The sequence below is a fragment of the Mauremys reevesii genome, linkage group 26 (assembly GCF_016161935.1).
Source record: "Mauremys reevesii isolate NIE-2019 linkage group 26, ASM1616193v1, whole genome shotgun sequence".
NCBI classification, from domain to species: Eukaryota; Metazoa; Chordata; order Testudines; family Geoemydidae; genus Mauremys; species Mauremys reevesii.
Window position 1 is genome coordinate 9,117,715 of NC_052648.1, and position 23,126 is coordinate 9,140,840.

At 52.5% G+C, this 23,126-nt stretch overlaps 2 protein-coding genes across 2 annotated transcripts; one reads left to right on the forward strand and one right to left on the reverse strand.

Moving 5' to 3' along the window:
• Window positions 1-459: 459 nt before the first annotated feature.
• LOC120391522 (la-related protein 6-like) lies at window positions 460-8,434 on the reverse strand. Its single transcript, XM_039515203.1, has 4 exons — window positions 8,272-8,434; window positions 7,758-7,934; window positions 5,366-5,576; window positions 460-2,174 (listed from the first exon to the last, which is right to left on the reverse strand). Exons 2-4 carry the CDS (start codon window positions 7,922-7,924, stop codon window positions 1,113-1,115), a joined length of 1,440 nt encoding a protein of 479 aa, XP_039371137.1. The 5' UTR covers window positions 7,925-7,934; window positions 8,272-8,434; the 3' UTR covers window positions 460-1,112.
• A 143-nt stretch (window positions 8,435-8,577) lies between these two features.
• LOC120391523 (CD209 antigen-like protein E) lies at window positions 8,578-20,353 on the forward strand. The gene is made up of 7 exons (XM_039515204.1): window positions 8,578-10,318; window positions 14,952-15,138; window positions 15,763-15,867; window positions 16,738-16,902; window positions 17,251-17,402; window positions 18,607-18,716; window positions 19,621-20,353. The coding sequence occupies exons 2-7, from the start codon at window positions 15,060-15,062 to the stop codon at window positions 19,814-19,816; spliced, it is 807 nt and encodes a 268-aa protein (XP_039371138.1). The 5' UTR covers window positions 8,578-10,318; window positions 14,952-15,059; the 3' UTR covers window positions 19,817-20,353.
• The last annotated feature ends 2,773 nt before the right edge of the window (window positions 20,354-23,126 follow it).

The following is a 23,126-nucleotide window of genomic DNA, read 5'->3' on the forward strand; positions in this document are numbered from 1 at the left end:
CAGACACAGAAGTAGTGTCTACAACCATGTGGGTTCTAGGGAAGAGAACATGACACCTTTTTATTGAATGAACAAAACAAGCTGCTTGGGAGACAAAGTCTATATGGGTGGGGAAGGGACTCTCACCCCAAAATTACCTTGCCAGTGGCTGATACAGTAATGAAACAGTGCCCTGATTCCATCCTGTAGAGGGCAGACCTGCTAATTGTGTCATAGAACCCATACCAATAGTGAAGATTCTCTGAGTCTGTGGGATAAGCGTCTATTCCTTTGGGGTAGGGGGACTTGAATTTAATCCCTGGCAGGAGGCAGTGAATCAGCCTAGGTACAGGATGAAATGAGCAGCCCTGTGCTAGGAAACTCATTTTGAAAGCAAAAAGTTTTCAAAGAGGGAGATATTTTTGCAGCCTGCAGAGAACTCAGGAAAGAGATGCAGGGAGAAAGCAACAGCTCAAATGGTACAGCAGGTGCCTGGAATACTTCAACTCTCTTTATTGATCATTTTAACATTCCATCTGCATAACCTCTCATGTCAACACAGATAATACTCCATTTTAGAAACAACCTATTTACATCATCTGCTGCCAAGCTGTGCCGTTACAGAGTACCACATCCTGAAAGTCTGGTTCTGAAAGGGTATAAACTCCCCCCGTAGGTGACACTGCTCTGAGAACTGAAGGCTACATTACTGGATCAGAAAGAGGAACAAGTCCCTGAGTCTTGCTAGTGATAGGTGCAGGCTGAGATATACATGCAACTATTTGGTAGCGGATAGCTTGGGAGTTAGTGGAATAAAACCCTTAGCTACAATAAAATCTCAGCAGCATGGCTCAGCTTAGAAAGTCTAGATACTAGACAGCACATGGACAGAAGCAGCCACTACAGCGAGAGAGAAATGGTGGTTGTTTGGTACATCCTCTTCCTCAGCATCTCACCTCCCAAGCCGACTATTCGTTGACCATTCCTCTTAACCCCTAAGTTTCTAATACTTCAGACTCCAGCTTCCTGCAGGGCTGTGCTTACGTCGTTAGCGGATATCCCAGTGACCCTGGAAAGAGGTTAATTTACTTGAGAGAAGAACAAAAAAAACCCAAAAGAACCACAATGACACACTAGTGTCTTAGGACCAGCTTTCCTCTCCCGATGCTGTTGTAGAAGCCTTTGGTGCCATCTGGCCCATGGGGCAGGCGCATCACTCCAGGTCGAAGGCCAAAGGAATCTGTCATCTTTCTTAATGCCAGATTGCTGCAGGGTAGAGCTCTGGTTTCCAGAGACTGGCTATGGGCAGCCACCCGTCGCCGCTGGACCCATGAGCTGCCAGAGCCGATCCCGCTGTCCCAGCAGGAATCGGACAATCGTCGGAACTCGGGACTGGTATCTGGGCTGGAGGAGCCACCGTTGCCCAGCTCGGCAGCCAGGGGCGAAGGGCAGTGGGGGTGAGCCAGACTTTTATTGGGGAGAAGAGGGCTGGCCTGAGGGCTGCTGAAGAAGCCAGGTTTGAAGCTCACGCCCAGGCTGCAGGCGGACCACATCGGAGTGGAGAGATACTTCTGCATCAGGACGGGAGGGGAAGCCAGCATGCTGTCGGACTCCGAAGAGCTGCAGAAGAAAGAGTCTCCCGCGGCATAGGCCAGCGTCTCCGACGCCTGCTGCTTCCTGCCCAGCTGGTCCACTAGCTCCACCTCTTCCACATCATCCCCACTCTTCTTTTTGGAGCCCTTCCCGGAGAGACGAACCACCTTGATGCTCTCCCTGCCGGGGGAGCCCTGGCCACAGTTCAGCTCCTCATAAGCCTTCCTGGCACTCTCCAGGTTTTCATACTCCACCAAGGCGCAGCACTTGGTCAGGAGCTCGGGGTAGCGGGAGGAATACTTCTTCACGTCAGAAGGCAGCTTCTTGCCTGGCCTCAGGATGCGGATGGAGGCGATGGCGCCAAAGGGGCTGAACATTTTAGTGATGGTCTCAATGAAGCTCTTCTGGAGCGGTGGCGACACGCCCTGTTCCTGGGGTAGGAGGTTCCAGGCCAGGAGCAGCTTGCTTGGCGGGATGCTCAGGAGAGACTCCGGGATGGGAATTTTCCTTCTCACCTTAGTCCCTTCTTCGTTCACCTCCAGCAGCTCCGAGAACTGCAGGGCGTAGAGAGTGAGCCTCCAGTCTCGAGTTAGGTATTTCACCTGTCAGCGAGAGAAAAGGGAAACAATGTTCTCCTGCCATGAGGATATTCAAAGACTCCCCCTACTCTTGGTATGTATCTGCACAGAACCCTCTGCACCAGGAGCTCTGGTAGTGTCCATGTGCAGCTATGGAAAGGGGGCACGGCTCCCCACACGCCCTCGGTTCCTTTCGTACCCCCCCCCCCAAGCAGCCAGTCAGAATGGTGTTCCCGCTTCCTTTATGCCCATCCCAGCCCTGGGCAGGATTTCACCCCCAGTGCCTCTGTGCTGAGAGGACAGGCAGTGGGAAAGTTGTGTATGGAACAGATCCAGGAGGGAAGCACCAGGGGAGAGAGACGAATAAAAATGTTGCTCTGGTGGAAGCTTCCGGAAATTGTCCTGGTCCAAACGCTCTGTGGAGAGTGACTCCCTACCTCTTCCTGCTGGAGGGGAGCCTCCCGCTCCAAGCTGAAGCATGTTGCCTGGGAGGAACGTGCCCTGACGCTGTCCAGCATGCGCCTGGCCCTTGGCTATTTGGATAGAGCCCTGGAAGCGCACGCTGCTCAATGGAACAGGGCCGGAGATCCCAGAGGGTTACCAGCAGAGGCCTCTTGGGTCACTGAGGCCAGTCCCCTGCCATTGCAGGCAATCCAGTCATAGAACCCCAAAGGTTTATCAAGCTCCATCTTAAAACGACACCAGTTATGGAAACAGGGTGTGTGGGGAGCGGGGGTGGGGGGAAAAGAACACTTCCCAGCTCTCATAGCTTTTCCATAGCATGCATCATCCAGAGAGGATTGCCCTGACCTCCCATTGCTTATCAGGTTACATCTCTGGGGAACCACCAGCACATGCAGAGTGTTGATGTGCTTTAACTGGTCTTTTAATACAATCATGTCCTCCTCCTCCTGCCCACTCTGTTCCTCTGCTTTCCTTGTTCCCTTCTCCTACTGCTGTCCTCTAAAGCCCATCTGTTCACCCCTCCTTTCCCTACTATGGCCTCTAGGAACAAAGCTCCTCCTCTTTGCCCTCAGCTGCTTTCACAGAAGTCTAGCTAGCGCTTGGGTTTCCCCCCAGACCAGTAGCCAGAAATGAGAAGAGCTCAGCTGTCTGCAGCACAGAGTTTGGTTCTAACTTATTTTCAAGGGCAGGTGGGAAGGAAGGGAGCAGAGGTTTCATAGATGGTATGGCTGAAAGGGACCATTAGATCATTGAGTCCAACCTCCTGCATAACACAGCTCAGAAACTTCCAGCCCAGCTACACCTGTACTGATCCCAGTAACATGTTTGGCTAAACCTCCTCTTCCAGAAATATTTTTTTTTTTTTATTTGAAGATTATGAAGAACCCAACACTTCCCTTGGTAGATTCCCCCTCACCTCCACCAGTGGGCAATCGCTCTCGGTTAGGTGCCTTTGCTTGGTTTGAATATGGACAGACAGCTGACTGGGTATGGCTAAGGTGAAGACTCGCTTTCCAGCAGGATTCATAGACTCTAGGACTGGAAGGGACCTCCAGTGGTCATCGAGTCCAGTCCCCTGCCCTCATGGCAGGACCAAATACTGCCTAGACCATCCCTGATAGACATTTATCTAACCTGCTCTTAAATATCTCCAGAGATGGAGATTCCACAACCTCCCTAGGCAGTTTATTCCAATATTTAACCACTCTTGTACCACTCCACCCTTAAAAAGCGAGGTCTTTCCTGCTTCAAGTGAAGTGTGTTCAGTCTGTGGCCAGCAGAGGATGGTTTGACCAAATTTGAAGCAGTTTGGATAGGCCTGTGTGTGTTCAAGCAGACTGATTATGTACAGTCAGAGCACACACAACATTCACCCACAAGCTAAACATGAGTCAGAGCTTGAATATGTAGACTTCCATAAAAGGCCGCTGACATGCGTCTGTTTAGGCCAATTTTTCTCAAAATAGGAACCTGAGGTTAGTCTCACAAGCAAAGGACCCCATTTCTACCAGTGCTGGACAACCACTACCTCCTGGAGCAGGCAATGAACGTCGCTTCTTTCTCAGCACTTCTGAAAATGAGACTGCTTTTCTTTCCCAGAGCCAATCATGCAATTTAAGAACCTAACTTGAGGCCCCCCCCTCCATTTTTGAAAATCTGTGCCAAACAAACAGTTAAATCTTAACATCTACATCGAGCACTTTTCATCCCGAAAGATCCTAAAAGACTTTACAAGCCACCCACTTCCATCTACCTCTGAAATGCAGCCACCTCTGGGGTGAAGCACAACTGATAACAGAGCAAGGCTGCACAGCAGTTTAGGATGAGGAGGGGCGAGGAATGCTGTATCCATTTGAAATGGCCAGGGGGCAGGCCATGACCCAGGTCAAAGCTGAGCCCTGTAAGGGCCAGAGGAGGTCAAGCTACACTTTAGCATGTGATCAGGATATTGGCTTGGTCCTTCCTCTTAAAGGCTACAGCACTTACACCCAGTCCTAGCTTCCTTCTAGTCCAGGGGTTCTCTGGACAAATTTTTTGGTGGCCTCAGAGTGCGGTCACCAACGCTGGCTGGTGGCCACACTCACCTTTTTCCCCCTCAAATAAATATGCACAGACACGTCCCAATCATGGTAATTTATTTATTGCTAGCTAGTAAGTCTGTTGTGAAAAGTGATATTAACAAACATACAAGTATCACTTTTCACAGCAGATTTACTCAGCCCCGCCAAGCCTGGGGACAAATTAAGCCCTGGGGGAGGGCCAGGGGCGACGGGATGTGGGGGGCTGGGGGAGGCAGCGAGGGCTGGAGCCCTGCGACTAGAGCCCAAAGTCTCGCAGCAGGAGGACAGGGCCAGAGGATGGAGCCCGAAGCCAATGGGCTGGACCCTAAAGCCCCACAGCCAGAGCCTGCTGCCCTGCCACCCCCGAGCTGAAGCCCAGAGCCTGAGCCCCACCGCCCCGTGAAGGTGGGGGACTCACTGGCTGCCTGCTCCTACAGCGTTGTGCCCCCGGTGATTCCAGAGGGGGGCAGGACCCAACCCCTGATGGTGGCCCCAACAACCAACACCAAGGAGCATCAGAGGCATCCAGGAGCAACAGGGAGGAGGCCCTGCTTTGGAAGGTGGGGGGGGGGGAGGACAATCACAGCCCAGGAGGCGGTGGCCTCAAGAAAAGCCACATGCAGCCACATTAGAGAAACACGGCTCTAGCCACATGCACCAGGCTGTGAGCAGCAAGAGGGAACCACCCACCTTCTTGAAGGAGGTCAGCAGTTTGATGCTGACGAAGCCCAATTTGTTCTTCTGGACGTGCTTCAGGAGGAAGGCGTCCTTGGCCAGGTTCTCATCAGACAAGTAGAACTCCACTTGAGACACAATCCTCTGGATCAGCTGGGCGTCGGGCAGTGAGGAGTCGCACTCGAACGAGTCAGCCCCAAAAATGTCATTCAGGTCATAGAAGCTCCTACAAGCAAGACAGCCGGGATCCCACCCAAGGTTAACCGGGCTTGCAGCTGGGATGAACAAGCACGCAGGCCTTGAGCTGGGTCTGCACACGGGCCTGGATCACTTACAGCGGGCACCTGTCACTAGCTGGGTTACCTACTTACAGGCAAACACCCAGGTACTCTGGTGTGGCTGCAACCGAGGCAACGTCTTTAGGATTCATTAATACAAGGGAATCCCAGAGGGGCTTCCAGCCCCCAGTGCAGGTAAACACAGCACTTTCCCCCCTGCATTGCAGACTGGGTCAGCATCACTCAGCCACGGAGACGGTGGAGTGGCTGGGTTAGAGACCAGGAGCGCAGCTCTGGATTGGAAGTGCTACTACTGGGTGGGCATAGAAAGATACCTATGTGTCCCTACCTATTTGGGCCACAAGGTTAGGGAAGTGAGTGTGGTGCAGCAGCTAAAGGAACAGAAATGGGACACCAGAGACCAGGGCTCTGTTCCAGTTACTACTATTGCTTGTGCAGATGGGCTGTCGAGGTGCTCACCTGGGGGAAGGCCATTCAAGCACCCTAGACAGGAGCTCAAGAGATACCCAAGGATGTGTTTCAAGAGGGGACGGAATAGTCTCTGGAATGACTGCAACACTAGGATGCAAGCAGCTGGTGCTATTGCAAATAGCGTTAAGCTTTGTTTAACCAGACAGTCAAGCATTTAGCTCTTGAAAGAAATGCTGATTGCTAGCTGTGGTGCAAATACTCAGGGTACTACCCGTAAGACCTGTTCTCACCCTGACTCTGTTGCTGCCCACTAGATATACCCTGCAAGCAAGATCATCATTGTAATGTTTTGGCACCATGTGACTAAGGAGGGAAGCCCAGGGTATGGTACATTTGGGAGAGATGAGCTGTTGGGTCAGTCAGGCTCCCTCCCACAATCTCTACAAGAGCTAGTTTCTTGATTAATTCCCCCTCCATGCCCCTCAGCCCCCGCCATCTCCTGAAACTGGGTCACTTTGAAGGAGTGGGGAGTGAGAGAAGGGTCTCCTTCCCATGTTACAGTTCTCAGCCTGTAACACTAGGGGGGAATCTCTGCTGTAGTAGTCGGCATAGAGCCCTGGGGAACAGGAAAGCCCCTTAATTAGCAATGGGAGAGTTGTCCCAGATTCAGTCCTGCCTCAAGTGCAGAGGACTGGAATAGATGACCTGTGGATGTCCCTTCCAGTCTCACATTTCTTTGCTTGTATCTAACTCCCTGGCAGAGATACCCTGGGTGAAGGTGGGGCAAGGCTCTTTAAAGGAGAGGCTGGGAAGAAGTTCCTCCTATTTGATACCAACTCCCTTCCCCACCCCAGGATTCTCCCCCATGTCCACGCATCTGGCCAGCATACATACAATAGAAGGAGACCAGAAGCCCCCAGAGAATCGGTTCCACTGAGAGCTTCCAAGTTACAAACACAGTCGCCTCTCCCGGGCGTAGTGCAGGGAAGGAGTCCCGTGGATACCCAGCCTGCACTGAGCGGGTAGCTCCCTGCTTGCGTGAGAAAGCCGGGTGAGAAGAGTATGGATTGTCACCATAGGTTAAAAGCCATAATGGGGTCATTTCCCCGTGGCCCAGCTTGGTCACTGATCAGCTGTGCGATCGCAGGCAAGGACCTTCTCTGCACCTCGTTCTCATCCATGTAGACAGTTGGTGCATCAGGCCAGAGGCCATCTCACCGTGCGTTCGGACAGTACCCAGCACCAAGGGGCCCCCAGTGGTCTCGAGCTGCTAGTACTACGCAAAGCAGTAATAACTCAGCACGGGAGCGTTCCACACCCGCTGTGCCCAGGGGTAAAGGGCAGAGCCAAGCCCGCTGGGAACTAGCTGAGTCCAGCCATTCGGCGCTAGGTTAGAGGGGAACCAGCTCAGTCGCCAACAGAGGCGGATAATATCAAAGGCCCTTTTGGAGGCTCACGTGAAGGGTGTTGGGGTCTTGGTCTAACCCCCAGCAGCTAACACTGGGCACCAGTTGCAGTCTCAGCAGAGGCAGAGAACTGAAGGGAGCCCTCAACTCCCTTCTCCCTCCCAGAGCTGGTTCCTCCAGAAGATGCAGCATACGGCAGGGCACTGCCAGGAATCCGTAGATACCTAGGGCCTTATCTCCAGGGCCATCAGGGAGGGGCAGCCCCAGGATAAATAGATAGTAGACACATACCCCTCAAAGTTCTCAAAGAAGTCTTCCTGGCTGAGTGGGGGGAGAGGCTGGCTCTTGTGCGGAAGAAAGTGCAGAGTAGAAAAGGGAGTTGTTTGCACTTGCATGGGGGTGCTGCACCTGGGTTGGGAACCAAGCCCCAGGGCCACCAAGGAACCACGGGACGACATGGTGCTTCATCTAGCCAGGTATAAGAAATACAGAGGACAGTCACAAGCAGCTTAAATGCCTCGTATTGAATGAGACAGTGGTTAATTAGCCATCAGGCTAAGCCCCAGCACCTCCAGGCTTGGGAGTTCATAGCCCTTATGACTATAAAACAATTGCTTGAGCCCCGGCACCTCTTTCATTACAAATTCAGCACTACAATGAGAGTGTGATTGGGAGCCCAGGGCACATATCACCCCCCCCTCCCCCAGCGGGGATCAACACTACACCCCAAGAAATATATGATGGACTCTAGGAAAGGTTCAGGCCTAAGGGCAGGAGAAAGCAGGTGCAAACACCAGCTTCTTACCTGTTTCACCAGGTGAAGATGCACTAAAAGCCCACCAGCTCCTTCTGCTACATTGTGGAGACCCCTAAGTTTTTTCCTTTCCCTCCCCCACCCACAAACTGGCCCTACTAACAATGCAGAGAGAGAATCCCCTAGACCCCCGGCTTATAATGAAAGCCAGGCCCACCCAGGAAACCACACAGCAGAGCTCTGGGAGCCGCCCTGGCTGCTAAGAGGAGGCGAACGAGCATCCAGGTGAAATGTGTTCTCAGGTTAAACAGTGTCACCTGCTCTGCATGAGACTCCTGCAGGAAATAGGGCAGAGCCCCAGCCTGACGAGAGGCCCTTGGCTTCCTAGCAGGTGTGCCCTGGGAGCTCTGCTCAGGGCTTTTAATGGCTTTCACCAGGTATATTCTAGGGGAGCCAGAGTGGGGGTGGAATTGCAGAGCTAACCCTGCCTTTGTAGGCATGTTAAGCTCAAGACTGGGAGAAGTTGGTGAGCCCCATCTGTGACTCTGCTGGGACAGGGAACTTTCTGGGGGGCCTTTTGCATCCCCAGCTCTAATTTAAATGATTAATTTAGATCAGCTGCTGAAATGCTGCCTCTTGCCCTTTGTGATGGCTAGAAAGGGAGACAGAAGCAGGCCCCCAAGTTCCTTTTCACACCCCTGGGCTGGCGGGTGATGCTGATGGCAGCACGGTTCTGGCACGTGAACCATCTGTAAAGGGGCAGGCAGGCAGCATCCACTGCTGCTGTCAGTGAAAAGGAAGCTATTAAACGGCAGGGAATGCGCTCGAGCAGGGGGGTGGAGCTGGCCCTGCTCTGGTAGCTCCAGCAGCGTCTCCTCCCACCCGAATGAAACCTGGGTGCAGCTGGTTTCTGCTCAAACCTACAAAGACCAGGCCTGCGGTCGGCTCCTAGAGCTGAGCTGATGCTGTTGTCACAGGAAGTTCCCTGCTTTGACCAGAAGGAGCCGCTCCGTAGCAGCTGCCTGGTGGGGTTGGCATTCAGCTGGGGAAGGCATTCACTAAGGGGCAGGGAGTGAAGATATGGGAACCAGGTGCCTTTTCCTGTCCTGGAGGGGGTGATGGCTGGAGGGAAACCCTGAGGTGGAATCAATACAGAAAGGGGGTGGGGAAGAAAGAAAAACACAACCCCCACCTCAATCCCGATTGTGGGCCCAGTTTGACCTGTGCCAATCACGTGGCACAAATGTGCTCCCTGGGTCCTTGGCCCCAGGTCGATCTCCCAGCAGGTCAGAGCAGCGCCCAGGCTGCTCTAAATTCCACCAGGCCTCTTTCCTTGGTAATACCTCCATGCCAGGGGCACCCTATTGCCTGGATGCCAGCCAGGCTAGCTGGATGCCAGACTGGCCTTCCCCACCCCTATGCCAAGGGAATTCCCAGCCAGCTCTGTCCCCAAGTGCCACACAAGTGCATTTGTCTGCCTGGATTCCAGCTTGCTTTTGATAATGTGTTAATAGAAAAATAACAATGTGCTAAGTAGCTGTAACCACATGCTGGGGCCGGGCCTGTGAACTGTCCGCCGGATGCAAGGACCAGGACAGATCAGAGCTGGAGCAATAGATGGGGCTAGAACTAAGGGTGAGGCATTGAAATTCGGACTGGGAACACGGAGGCGGCACTGCAGGAGTTTTAAACGTTCCATGTGCTGAGCTCTGCTGGGCTGTGGAACAAGGGAGCGGGGGAACGGACCACAGGGGAATCAGACTGGTGGTGGATGGACGGCTCTCCCATCTCGGCCTCTGGGGACTCAGCGCTCGTTTGGGACATCCCACAGAGCTGGTTACTCAAGGGCTTTTCAACATTAGCAATTCACCTTCTGCCTGCTAAAAGAGGAACTGTGCAGCTAAAGAAACAAGAACTCCTGTCTTCAATGTCTTCCCCACGGTGCTTTTGGACACAGTTCAGGGAGCAGGAGGACGTGTGCTGGGGCCAGCTGCAGCCCCGGGGTGCTCCTCTGCCCGAGGAGAGAAGAGAGCCCGTCTGAGCACTCGCTCTGCGCGGCTCATACCCACAGCAGAAGACCGGAGAACGCCATTGCCAAGTAAGTGCTGGGGTTTTAACTGGGCATACGGACAAGGAGGCACTGACCATTGTCTTCATTTTAGCTACACTTAAAAAGAAGAGTGGAGTCCAAGCCAGGCAGGTCCCAGTCCGAGCTCTGCCAAAGGAGAGGGATCTTCATGCTGGGGATTTGGGGGCAGAGCACATCCAAGCCTGGAAGTGGGCTGGGTCACACAGGGTTGCAGAACCAGCCAGAATAATGAGCTCTGACCCATGGCTGGGCTCCCTCCCAGAGCTGGGATAGAACCCAGGAGTCCGGTTTTACACACACGCTCTGGCCCGAGACAAAACTCCTCTAATAGAGCTGGGATATAACCCAGGAGTCCTGCTTCCCAGTCCTCTGTTCTAACCAATAGACAACACTGCCTCCACCAAACCATCCACCCCCTTGCCTCCCCCACTCGTTCCCTCTTTTAAACCCTTTTGTAGCTTTAGTGGGTTCAGCTGGGGAGGTTTAAAGTTGAGTTGATTGGGTGGTAGCTTCTGGCAGGTAAGAAAGATACCCATGTAGGGCGGTCTATGGGCCACGGTGAGCATGGGGATTGGACCATAGCAGTAACGGGTCTGAGTTAGGCTGGGCGATGGATGCGTCATTTACCCAGCTTGAGGGTGAGGCTGGATTGTGGGTGGGAGGGGCAGATATGGGGTCTGAGTTCAGCTTGTTGATGGGACCTAAATGCTAATGCCCTGGCTTTCAATGGTCCACGTTTATAACCGTTCTCCTAATGCTGCTGAGTGAATAGATGCTTCCTCCCGTTGTAACGTTGGTCAGGAAGTGCTGTGTCTGGGGGGACTGCAGTTACAGATGTAGTGTCTTACTGATTGCTTGGGGGAGACAGGGTGGTGGGACCCCAGCTGGGTTTTGCTTCAGGGCAGGAAAAAAATAAACCCACCCCCACCCTGCGAAGAAGAGATGCGTGTTTAATTCTGCACTCTTCCCTTCCCCCTACATCTGAGGAGGGTGGAGGTAAAGCCCAGCCTGCACCGTTTACTACCTGCCTAATGCTCACCCTGGCAACATAATGGAAAGGATTGGCCATGCTGTTCAGGGGAGGACCCAGGGGTGACGCTCCCTAGAATTGCCACTGAGGCTTGAAATAAAAACCCCAGATCCCCCCCCATCCTGTGTTAGAAACCAATGACAGAGGATGACTTGTGAGGACACAGATTCCTTCTCCTTAAGCTGACACAAGGATTTGTCCCTGCAGTGCACTGCAAATGGTTTTAACATTGTAGGCGGTCACTTTAAATTTCAGAGGGTTTTCCTGGTCCTGCTTGCAGCTTAGGAAGCTCTGTCGGGAAGCATGTGTTCTGAGCTAGCAGCAGTCAGGCTGCAGACAGCCAGGCTAGTAAGGTGGGGTGAGTTATGCCTCTCTGTTTTAGGGAGCAGTCTGCTTTGTCTCTCCCTGTTTTGGGGTTCTTGTCTGCAATGATGCTGTGGTCTAAGAATAAAGTAGTGTTATGTTGCAACTGTCCAGCAAGAGTAGTTATGTATTGATCTTCTCTGTAAGTGTGCCATGAACAGAGCCGTACCCCACAGCCTGTGTGTGTGCACCCACCCCTGGGGGACGCTCCAGGATCAGTGTGATGCCATGGCCATGTGCGCACAAGCCATGTACCCTCTCAGCAGCTCTGGCCCCTGGTATCCCAACCTCTCCCTGGTAGTAGCTCTCCATTCAAACCATGTTAGGAGGGGGACTTCTGCAGCTTCCCATGAGCAAAACTGATCGAGCCTGGGGCTGTATTTCATGTAAGCTCTGTGGGTCGAGGGGATGATAGCTGGGGGCACTGTGGGTCAGGACTTAGGCCCTGCTGGAGAGGGGTCGAGCTGGGATAGCAGAGGGCTGCAAGTCGGGTATGCAGTGCACTGGCAGAGCTGTATGGGGGGCGCTGGATGAGCAGGGGCTGTTACAGAGCGGGTCTGAGGAGCCTGGGCTGAGCTGTACGCACATGGGGAGGCCAGGGCTGGAAGAGCAGAGTGGGGTGCTGCAGAACAGGATTGAGGGGCATTGGGGCAGGTGTGTCTGAGATGCTCCCATGCCACTGGACTGCACTGGGCACGTGGGGGTGGGGAAGCACCACGTTTTAGTTCCCAGTGAAGAAAATGTACAAATCTGAGGTGAAACCTTCCAACCAAGCCAGCTCCGAGATGGGATTTGGGCAAAGGAAGATTTCACTCTTCCCAGAGTCGGAAATGCGACTGCTTTTCCTCGGTAAGGGCCTGTACAAACGAGCCCGACGGGTCTCTCCTGAAAGAGGAGTTTGCCCCACTGCACCTGTGGAGGCAGTGCATGGGGAACTCACAACGTGACCGGTTGTTAGTGCAACTTCCACACTCGGCTGAGCCTGGGTGGCATGGGGATTCCGGTGCTGAGGGAAACTTGACAGTTAAAGTTCTCCTTCCTTCCTGCCCTGCCTTCAATAACTCAGGCACTGAACTGCCTCCAACCCTGGCAGACGCAGGCTATTTCGTGATCCTAGAAATGCCGGGCTGGCAGGGACCTTGCGAGGTCATCTAGTCCAGCCCCCTGTTCTGAGGCAGGACCAAGTCAACCTAAACTCTCCCTGACAGGCGTTTGTCCGACCTGTTCTTCGAAACCTCCAGGGATGGGGATTCCACCACCTCCCTAGATAACCTGTTCCAGGGCTTGGCTCTCCTTCTAGATGGTTTTTTCCTATTATCAACCTAAATCTCCCTTCCTGCAAATTAAGTTGATTCCTTGTTCTCCATGTCCACTGAGAAGAACCGATCACTGTCCTCTTTGATATCAACCTTGTATATATTTGAAGGTTGTTATCGTGTGGTCCCTCCACCCCAGCCTTCTCTTCTCTAGACCAGTGTTTCTCCATGACCGGTCCGTGGACTGGCGCCGGTCCCTGAGATCTCCCTGACACAGTTTAGGAAGGCACAAAGCAGGTCCCTGGTATCAAAAAGGTTGAGAAACTCTGCTCTAGACTAAACGTGTCCATTTCTTTCAACCCTTCCTCAGAGTCCAGGTTTGCTAAACCTTTTCTTGTTGCTCTCCTCCAGACACCGTGTCCAATTTGGTCACATCTTTCTTGAAGTCCGAAGCCGGACACAGCTCAGGCTTTGCTGGTGCAGAACGGCTGCCTCCTGTGTCTTGTATTAACAGAGTGTCTGGGTAGATGGGGCACGCCCCCCCCTCTGGCTAACTCACTGCTTCCTGTCCAGCCGAAGTTAGCACTGACCATCTGATGGCAGGATTTGCCATGTGGAATAAGGATCTAAGATTGGTGTGTGCTGGCAAGAAGCCAACGCTTTACTTTCTGGCTCCACGTGACTAAATGTCCCTGTCACGTGACAGGATTCGAGATCAACCGACTCCAGAAATACCATCTTAAAAGGGGGGGGGGGAATGGGAATAAAACGATTCCAGACAGTAATGTGAGCCAGTTACTAACGTCCAGCTCGGTGCCACCATGGTGGTGACTCTGCAGCCGCTTCCTGGTCTCAGAAGGGTTCCTTCTCCAGCCCTGTTCAACTGCTGAGGTGGAGCTGCCACATGCAAGATTTGTGTTGTCAGTGACTGGGTGGGAGCTCCACTGACAGCCACCTACTAGGGGCCCTCAAGAAAGAGGGAGCCATTGTCCTCGGTTTTATTTAGACGTCTTCTGTTCCTCCTTTGGGACTGACCCTTTTCACTTCCCCGTAGATCTGAGGAGGGTGGGAGAGGGCAGAATTAAACATGCATCTCTTCTTTGCAAGGTGTTTGTGGGTTTGTTTGTTTTTTCCTGCCCTGTGATGGGGGCAGCTCTTTGGGATTCTTGCTGTAATATTTCTTTTCTGGTCTACCTAGTTCTTGTCTGGTGTTCTTTATCCAGAGATCTCAAAGCATTTTACAAAGGAGGCAAATAGTATTCTGCCTGTTTTTCAGATGGGAAAACTGAGGCACAGAATGGCAAAGTGACTTGGCCAAGGTCCCACAGCAAGTCAGTGCCAGAGCCAGGATAGAGCTCAGGTCTCCCAACTCCTTGTCTAGTGCCCTATGCTCCGGATCACATGGCCTCCCATTAGTCTTAGGGAAGGCAGGATGGCCTTGAGGACAGATCACTAGATTAGAACCCAGGTTTTCTGAGTCCCATTCCTTGCTCTTCCACTGGCCTGCTGGGTGATCTGGGGCAAGTCACGTCCCCTCTCTCTGCCTCAGTTTCCCCATCTGTAAAACGGGGGCGATGTCTCTGGCCTCCTTTGTGAGGTGTTTTGAGACCGACGGAGGAAAAGCACTAGTTAAGAGGTGGTGGTGTTAAATCAAGTTCTCTGATGTTTGCTGGCTTTTTTACTAACCCGTCTGGATGTGCGAGGTAAGGCTTTGGCCTCGGCTGCTTGAATTGAGGTATCAGAGTGTAGGTGCTGAAATGAGCAGTTGGGGGGGCGTTCAGTCCTTCTCCTATTGTCTCCCACACGCACGTTTCCTGGGGGCCTGTCACCCGTATCCACCAGCTGGCCTGTTCCAATCCCTCCCAGACTCGGAAAACCCTTCCTGGCCCAAGTAGTGCCCTGTGGCCTGGAGGTCGCCATTGCTTACATGGCTAATCTTATTATTCAATAACCAACCCCAGCCCTTTAACTGCATCTCTTACCTTGATCCCAGTTCGCTCTTTGCTCTGGAGGGATACATGGTGCTCGGTCTCCGTTAGCCACGGCCTGGTGTCTGACAGGAGGAGGAAGCTGAAACCCAGATCTGTGGGGAAAAGGAAAGATGGGTCAGGAAGATGGGGTCATCTATGCGGATCTGAAATTTCCTCCCAGATTGCAGCAAACAGATGTGAAGAAAGCAGGTAACAGTTAGCCATAGGGGAACCCTGACAGGTGCTTCTCAGGTGGGAGCCCCGGGGAGGGGCTTGGAATATCAACGTCCCCATGTGTTACGTTGCATAGAGACAGCATGGCCCAGTGGATGGATCATTGAATTGGGACTCAAGAGACGAGGCTCTATTCCCGGGTCTGCCACTGTCCTGCTGGATGATCTTAGGCAAGTGCCTTTGCCGCTCTCTGCCTCAGTTTCCCCTGCCACCCTCTGTCTATTTTGGCTATTTAGATTGGAAGCTCTTCAGGCCAGAGACTGCCTCTCACAATGTGTATGTGCAGCACCTAGCACACTGGGGGCCAGGGCTCAGGGGGGAGGGTGTCTCTAGACGCTACCTAACACTTAATAATAAGCTCAGATAAGACATTCTCTTCGGGCCTCCCAAGCCCGGCCTGTCGCACCAGGACACTGGATGCTGTAGCTATTTATGAATGCTAAGGACCAGCTGGTGTAAATTAACGTATGCCGCTGGAGGAGCTGTGCTGAGGATCTGGCCTATGACTTTCTTCCTTCTGCTGCGGATACTGCATAGGGTCTGTCCCAGATGCACACCGATGTGGGGTTTTTTTGCTTTCCTTTTTCCCTGTATGCCCAGAATCACAGCCCCCTGCCCAGAAGACGTCTCTGTGGGCTCAGCTAGCAATAGTGGTGGTTCTCTGTGTGCTGTTCCTGGTGGCGCTAATTTCCCTGAGTGTCCTGTGTAAGTATTTTTGATGGAAAGGATGAGGGTTGTGTGTGTGTGGGCGGGGGGGGGGGGGTTCTTCCCTGTCCTGTTAAATGGAAAGAACAATGTTTTCCCCCGCTGAAGTGTGTTCAGAGATCCTGAGTCTGCTGGGCCTCCCCTCCCCCCAAAACACTCCTCCTAAGTCCACTGGTTCGCTATTTTATGATAAACTTGTTCCCAAGAGTGAGCTAGTGGATAGCAGGACACCCTTGCCTCTGAGAAGTGTACCCAGGAAGCTATTGTGTCAGAAGCTGGCAGGGGTGACTCAACGTGTGTCATGTGGTAACAACTTTTCGGTGGTGAAATAGTTGGACGACACTTTTTGACTTGCAAAGTATGGTCCCTCTAGTCTAGGTGAACCTCCTTTCCTAGGAAGATCTCTGACCCCCAGCCCTAGATCTGAGATCTTAAGCCTCCAGCAAATGTTTCCTTTTCTCTTAGCATCTCCTCCACCTCCCCAATTTCATCCTGAATGACTCTCCTCAAGTGTAACTGGCTTCTAGTGTGGGCTACCAATGTGTGCCTGGCGTGATGGGCACCTCAAATCCCCAAGGCTGGAGGGGTCAGTTAGAGCAACCTAAAGAGAATAGTTTAATGCCACAGAAAAACCAGATGGCCGGTGTGAAGGCTGGGGCTCAGAGGCAGGACCATTCTGGCAGCCTCACTCCCCACGCTGTTCTCACAGACCTTTCAGACCAGCTCAGCCTCCTGCTTAAAGGCCAAGAGGCCGTCGAGTGAGGCCACAATTGGCCTAGCTTTCATATCCGTGCTGAGACCGCTGCTGAAGAAGACTGCCTTTGGAAAGGGGCCACCACCCTCAAACGTAGTGTCTTCTCCCTCTGCTAGATTCCCAGCTCCTGGCTCGCAACACGCAGCTTCTAGAGGAATCCAAGCAAGCCAAGAGCAAAATGGAGCAAGTGGAAGGGAGATACTCCCAGTTACTGCAGTGGACGTTGCACACAAACATCTGTGCCTTGGAGTCCCCGTCCTCCAACACCTCAGAACCCCACAGTGAGTACGGTGCCATTGTCCCCGGTTCACAGAGGGTGAAACTAAAGCCCTGAGCAGGGAAGTGGCTCTTACGGTGGCAGGGCTGGAAGGAGAATCGAGGAGTCCCTAGTCGCAGCTCTGAACGCCCACCTGTGTGGATGGGCCTTAAGGAAAGAGCAGGTGCAGTGCTGCCCACTTGAGCTGCGAAGGCCCCTCTCTCCTGCTGTCTCGGGCAAAGGTCTGGAGCCGAGATGGCAGCTACCCAGCCAGCGGGAGGGGCACAGCAGCTTAGGTCAGGTGCTGGTTGTTCTTACGCAGCCCCCGGTTCTGAGCCAAGCTGTGCTCAATTTCCCTCTCCTCCCTCCTCAGACGTCAGCTGTTCCTTGTGCCCCTGCCAATGGATTTCAAACAAAGGGCGATGCTACTACTTTTCTCCAACTATGTCACCGTGGAGTAACAGCAGGAGCAGCTGCCAGAAGGAACAGGCCGATCTAGTGATCATTAATGATCGGGAGGAGCAGGTAACGTGAGCCACTTATTAGCATGGCGCCTCCTAGGGCTGTTGTGGGTTTTTGTTTTTTTTAATGCCTCCTTTTGCAAGCCCACCCTGGGCCTGACCTTTGAGGAAGCGCTGAGGAACCCCAAGTCAATGGCCCTGGCCCAAGGCATTTCCACCTGGGCTGTCCCGTGACCCTTAGCATAGGGCTTGTGTGTGCCTTAGCTGCTGAAGCAGGGCTAAAAAGCACATGCTGCAGCCACTTCTGCGCAGGAGCTGCTTCACCTGGGGCAGGATTGTTCCTTCTCTCCTGCCCCTGAGGGGCAAGGGGTTAAGCCACTTCCTGTCTCAATCTCCTTCCAGGCTAGGGGGTGAATGCATGGGTTGCTACCTGGCCATTCGGCCTTGTGCGTGGGTAGTGGTCAAGGCTCTGCAGACCCACCTCCTGAAGGCACTGAATGGCCCCCAGGGGTGGGGGGAATGCCTGAGGAATAGGAGCCTCGGGCCCCATCGGTCTGTTGACCCAGGCTGATGTGCCAGGGGAGGAGCTTTTCCCGGGGGTCCCAAATTCTAGCTGAATTTTTCATATGGCCCCAGCACTGAAGGAAGGGACTAAGCTGGACTCCTCCAGCTCTGTTCTGTGGGCCCCCTCTGATCGGAGCGCTCTGGGGTGGCCTGTAACCATGGCTACCAGTTCAGGCCCCACGAGGAGGTAGGTGGGGGAATGCCACATTCGAGCACCAGGCCAGGCGCTGAGCAGCAAAACGGCCTCAGAACTGAGGCCGCTGGAGGACTTGGCTGGTGAAAGTCTTGACTTTGTCCATACTAGGGACCCCCAAGATTGAGCCCTTTCCCTTGTTGACAAAAATGGGGAGGGCAGGGCGGTCATGACCCCCTGACACCTGTTCTTACCCCCAGCTTAAGACCCACTGCAATAGAGGAGCCAGTTCTGATTTATGGGATGCCCAGGGATCACAGAACAACTAACGGGCTAAAATCTCTGGGAATGAAAAGCAGGGAGCACACGTACCACAGTGAAGGACCCCTCCTCTCCTAGATTATCAGGGACAGCTGGGATCCCTTCCCCTGCTGCAGTGGATGCTTTTGGGAAAAGGCTCTTTTCTGTCAGTTCAGCGGCCTGGTGCGATTTGTGGTTGAGAGCAGAGTGGAGCTTCTTAGAAGAAACATTGAAGCGTCTCTGATGCGGCACTGTCTGTAACCTTCTCCAGGTCTTTCTCAGCCAGCGGAAAAGGCAGTTGATTTATTGGATTGGCCTGACAGATGTGGCCAAAGAAGACTTGTGGAAGTGGGTGGATGGCACTGACTTAAACCAAGAGAAGTAAGTAATACAGCAGGGTCCTCCACAGCGTGCTCTGGCCGGAGGACACTTGCTAAACATCTCCCCACTCAGCTGTGCAGCAGCTCTGTAAGAAACGCTGGAGGGGAACAGGTGGGAGCGGGCATTGATTCAACAGCTGCACTGAGGGGGGACAAACAGGATAACGTGTCCCCCGCTCTTCCTCCTGCCCTCCCCCCACCAGATCATCTAGTCTGACCTCCTGTATAACACAGGCCAGCCAGTGAACTGCCCCAGGACAATTCCTGTTTGACGAAGAGCAGATCTTTTAGAAAGACCTCCAGTCTTGATTTGAAAAATCATGACCCATGGTAAATTGTTCCAGTGGTTCACTACCCTCACTGATAAAACATATGCCTCATTTCCAGTCTGCACTTGCTTAGTTTCAGCCTCCTGCCATTTGACTGTGCTCTACCTCTGCTTGCTACTTTGAAGAGCCCATTATCAAATATTGGCCACCTAGGTACTTATCGACTGATCAAGTCACCCTGCAAACTTTTCTTTGTTAGACTCTAGGAGCTCAGGCTATAGCTTATCAGGATAAGGCAGGTTTTCTAATTCTTTCATCATTCTTTGATCCTTCTCCAGTTTATCCACATCCTTCCTGTGCTGTGGGTAGCAGACTGGACACAGCTGCTCCTGAGCCAAACGCTGGCTCGGCTGACACCACGGCCAGCTGCAAAATTCAAAGTTACTTCCATTAAAAATTTCAAACAAAACTATTTGATTTGATTTTTTTTCTTTTTATGGCAAATTGAGTGGGTGCTGCATCCAGGGGGAAGGCCCATCACAGGGAGGAAAGCTGAGATGCAGAGAAATCTGCATTGTTGGTTTCTAAAATGCTGGTGCTGACACTTTCATGTTTTTGGGGTTTTTTTCTCTCCAGATTTTGGTACGATAGCCAGCCAGATAACTATCTGGATGAGGACTGTGCAACTCTGACAAACCAACTCCCCCTGCCGCATAACTGGAATGATGACAATTGCAACAAACGTCTCCACTACATCTGTGAAAAGGCAGCAGTCACTCTCACCATCCAAGCTTCCTCTGACTCGGAAAATCTTGTTCATTGTGACCAATGATGCAGAGTCCCAGAATGCCACTGGGCAACTCCTGAGCCTGTTAATCTCCTGCTGGCCAAACACCCAGTAGAGGGTGCTGAGGACTCACCTTTGCAGGTGGCTTGGCAGAAGCCACAGGTTGTCCAGCCCCGTTTTCCAAAGGGTATTTTTGCCCAGATCCACACAGGAACTTAGGTGCTTAGCTCCTAGGTCTAGGCACCGCCGAGATCCACAAAACCCCTGCTCAGCTGTGGCCTAACCTTGAAGGCACCTAAATTCACTTGGCATCTAAACTTTTGCTCTAAAAATCCCTCTAGAATCCTACGTTTTCTACCTTTTGGGCTCAGAGCCGGTGTAGGCAGGTGTAATGGAAGGCTAAACTGTATTATAGGGTCCAGCCACTCAGTGATACTGTGTGTGTAACCCATAGTGAAGCTAACCTCAGCCCTACTTGGCAGTCCATCAACGATCTTGTAGTGAACACAGCTGGTGTGATTTGTCTGTGAAGGCAGCTCTATTGCCAGTCATAGAATCTCAGGGTTGGAAGGGACCTCAGGAGGTATCTAGTCCAACCCCCTGCTCAAAGCAGGACCAACCCCAACTAAATCATCCCAGCCAGGGCTTTGTCAAGCCTGACCTTAAAAACCTCTAAGGAAGGAGATTCCACCACCTCCCTAGGGAACCCATTCCAGTGCTTCACCACCCTCCTAGTGAAATAGTGTTTCCTAATATCCAACCTAAACCTCCCCCACTGCAACTTGAGACCATTACTCCTTGTTCTGTCATCTGCCACCACTGAGAACAGCCGAGCTCCATCCTCTTTGGAACCCCCCTTCAGGTTGTTGAAAGCAGCTATCAAATCCCCGCCTCATTCTTCTCTTCTGCAGACTAAACAATCCCAGGTCCCTCAGCCTCTCCTCAAAAGTCATGTGCTCCAGCCCCCTAATCATTTTTGCTGCCCTCCGCTGGACTCTTTCCAATTTTTCCATGTCCTTCTTGTAGTGTGGGGCCCAAAACTGGACTCAGTACTCCAGATGAGGCCTCACCAATGCCGAATAGAGGGGAATGATCACGTCCCTCGATCTGCTGAAAGTCCATATGTGAGGCAGAAATCTGACCTGCTAGAGGCAGCCCTGAAACCAAGCGTGTACAAGGTGCATGTGATATGGTGTCAGGAGTAAACTAGTGCCAGAGGAGAATATGAACAGGTGCTGGTTTCTGAGCACTCCTGATTCTGCACCAAAGAACCGGTGCAGGAGGACTTCCCCCTGCTAACTCTGAGCCCGGGGTAAGGCCTCTCTTCCCATGTATTGAATGGGCAGCCCAGGCGCCTAACCCAGGATTTGTGGATTCCTCTGCGTGGCTAGGTGCCTGAAAATTAGGTGTTGCACCACCAAGGTCCCTTAGTATATCCAGGCCTTTATGTATGCCTGGTTTTCCTTCCCCACCTCCGCTTTTTACAGCTACGCTTTGGTTTGGTTTTTCTTTTCTAAATAAGAGACAAAGGGAGTCTAATTAAAAAAAGAGAGAGAGTGAGTTGGAGGAGGAAATGAGGGAAAGTGCCGAGCCAGATCTCTTCAGCTTTGCCCCTACGTCCTGTCAGAATCAGAGTCCCCAGTTTGCGTGTGTGTTTTACGGTGGTGGTGGTGATGATCCCTGGCTCTTAGCGATAAAGTGACTTACACAAGAAATCAGTATCTCAATTTTACAGAGGGGGAAACAGGCAAAGTGACTCGCCCAAGGTCACCTACCAGGCCAGTGGCAGGGCTGGGAATAGAACGCAGAGACCTGGGATCTATTCTCAGCTCTGCCGTGTACTTGAGCAAGTTCCCTCTCTCTGTGACTCAGTTTCCCCATCGGTATAAGAATGGGGTAACGAGGCTGTGAGGCCACAGCAGTGTGTGTGCAGAATGCTTTGAGAACGGCAGCACAGATCTAGTACCGCTTGCACACGCAAACTATTTTCAAATATGAAGGTTTCAGAACCAAGCATGTGACCGTGGGGAAGTGCCAGACTGGAAGCTGCTTGTTGCACAGTGCGAGTGGAGACCTGATGGCCTGCAGCAGGAAACCAGGAACAAGTGATGAGCGCCAGAGAGACATGGGATTTGAGAGCTGTTACCCTGGACAACTCTGAATGGATTTTCAGTGATACAAACCACTTCCCTGGCCTAGTCTGCAGCCACATTTCTGGGAGGAGATTTGCGTTGCATGCTTGTAAGTAGGACTTTCCCAAGACTCTGATTCAGCTCTTCTGCGGTAGGAAGCATCTGCAGCAACTGGTCACACCCCGCAGCAACTGAAGGTCAGTTTCCTCAGTGCTGTAAGTTGTAACAGCAATGGGTCCACGTGACACCGACTCCAGTACAAGGCCAGTACGTTCTCTTCTCCCGCTCCCGTGACTCAGTTCTTCTTGAGCCACTGAGATTGGGCCACCACACGTGGCAGGCCTTGCAGTTAAAGCCTTAGCGCCAAGCATGAAGTGTGATGGCCACGGAGGTTTTTCCTGGGGATGCATTTCACAGCCATGGGCTCCAGCTGAAAATGACCTTTGGCGCTGCTGCAATCGACGCTGCTCGCGGCTGGGCGGGTGAACAAGGAACATTCAAGCAATCGTTACAACCAAGGTAACTCGGGAGCAACTTCCTAATCAACCGCTTGAGGAGCGCCGGTTGCAAGGGGCAGCTACAGGCTTCAGCCCTCAAAGAGGCTTTTGGCTTATCGAAAAAAGCCACCATGGCGCCTTTCTCTATAAAATAAGATTTAGCTGCGATCCCACTCTTGCGGAGGGAAGGGTGAAATGCCCTGAGGCTTCCCTGAAGCGTGAGAACGAGAACTACCTGATGGGGAACCAGCAGGAAGGCCTCGAAGGAAGGAAGTGGCATTTTGAAATTCTAGCTGTTTGTCCTTCACTAACTCAGTACACAACCCTGGTGTTGCATAGCCCCAGCTTTTCCAACCCCGAAGTGTTTCATGGGCCCAGCTGCTGCATGTCTAAGGCAGTTTGGTCTCAGAAGGGGATGCGCTTCTCCTCGCTAGGTCAAGCTGGAGAGCAGACCCGGCTCCTGACTTCTGGTGCTTTTTGAAGTCAGAGCATTTCTGTGACTTCATTAGGGTGATGGAATTTGAGTGGCCTGAAGAGGGAGCTGGTGAGCAGTGCTCTGAAAATACCATTCTTTAGGCCTCGGGCCTTAACAAATTCATGGTCCATTTTGGTCAATTTCAGTCATAGGATTTAAAAATCATAAATGTCATGATTTCAGTATTTAAATCTGAAGTTTCACAGTGTTGTAATTGTAGGGGGTCAGGATCCAAAAAGGAGTTGAGTGGG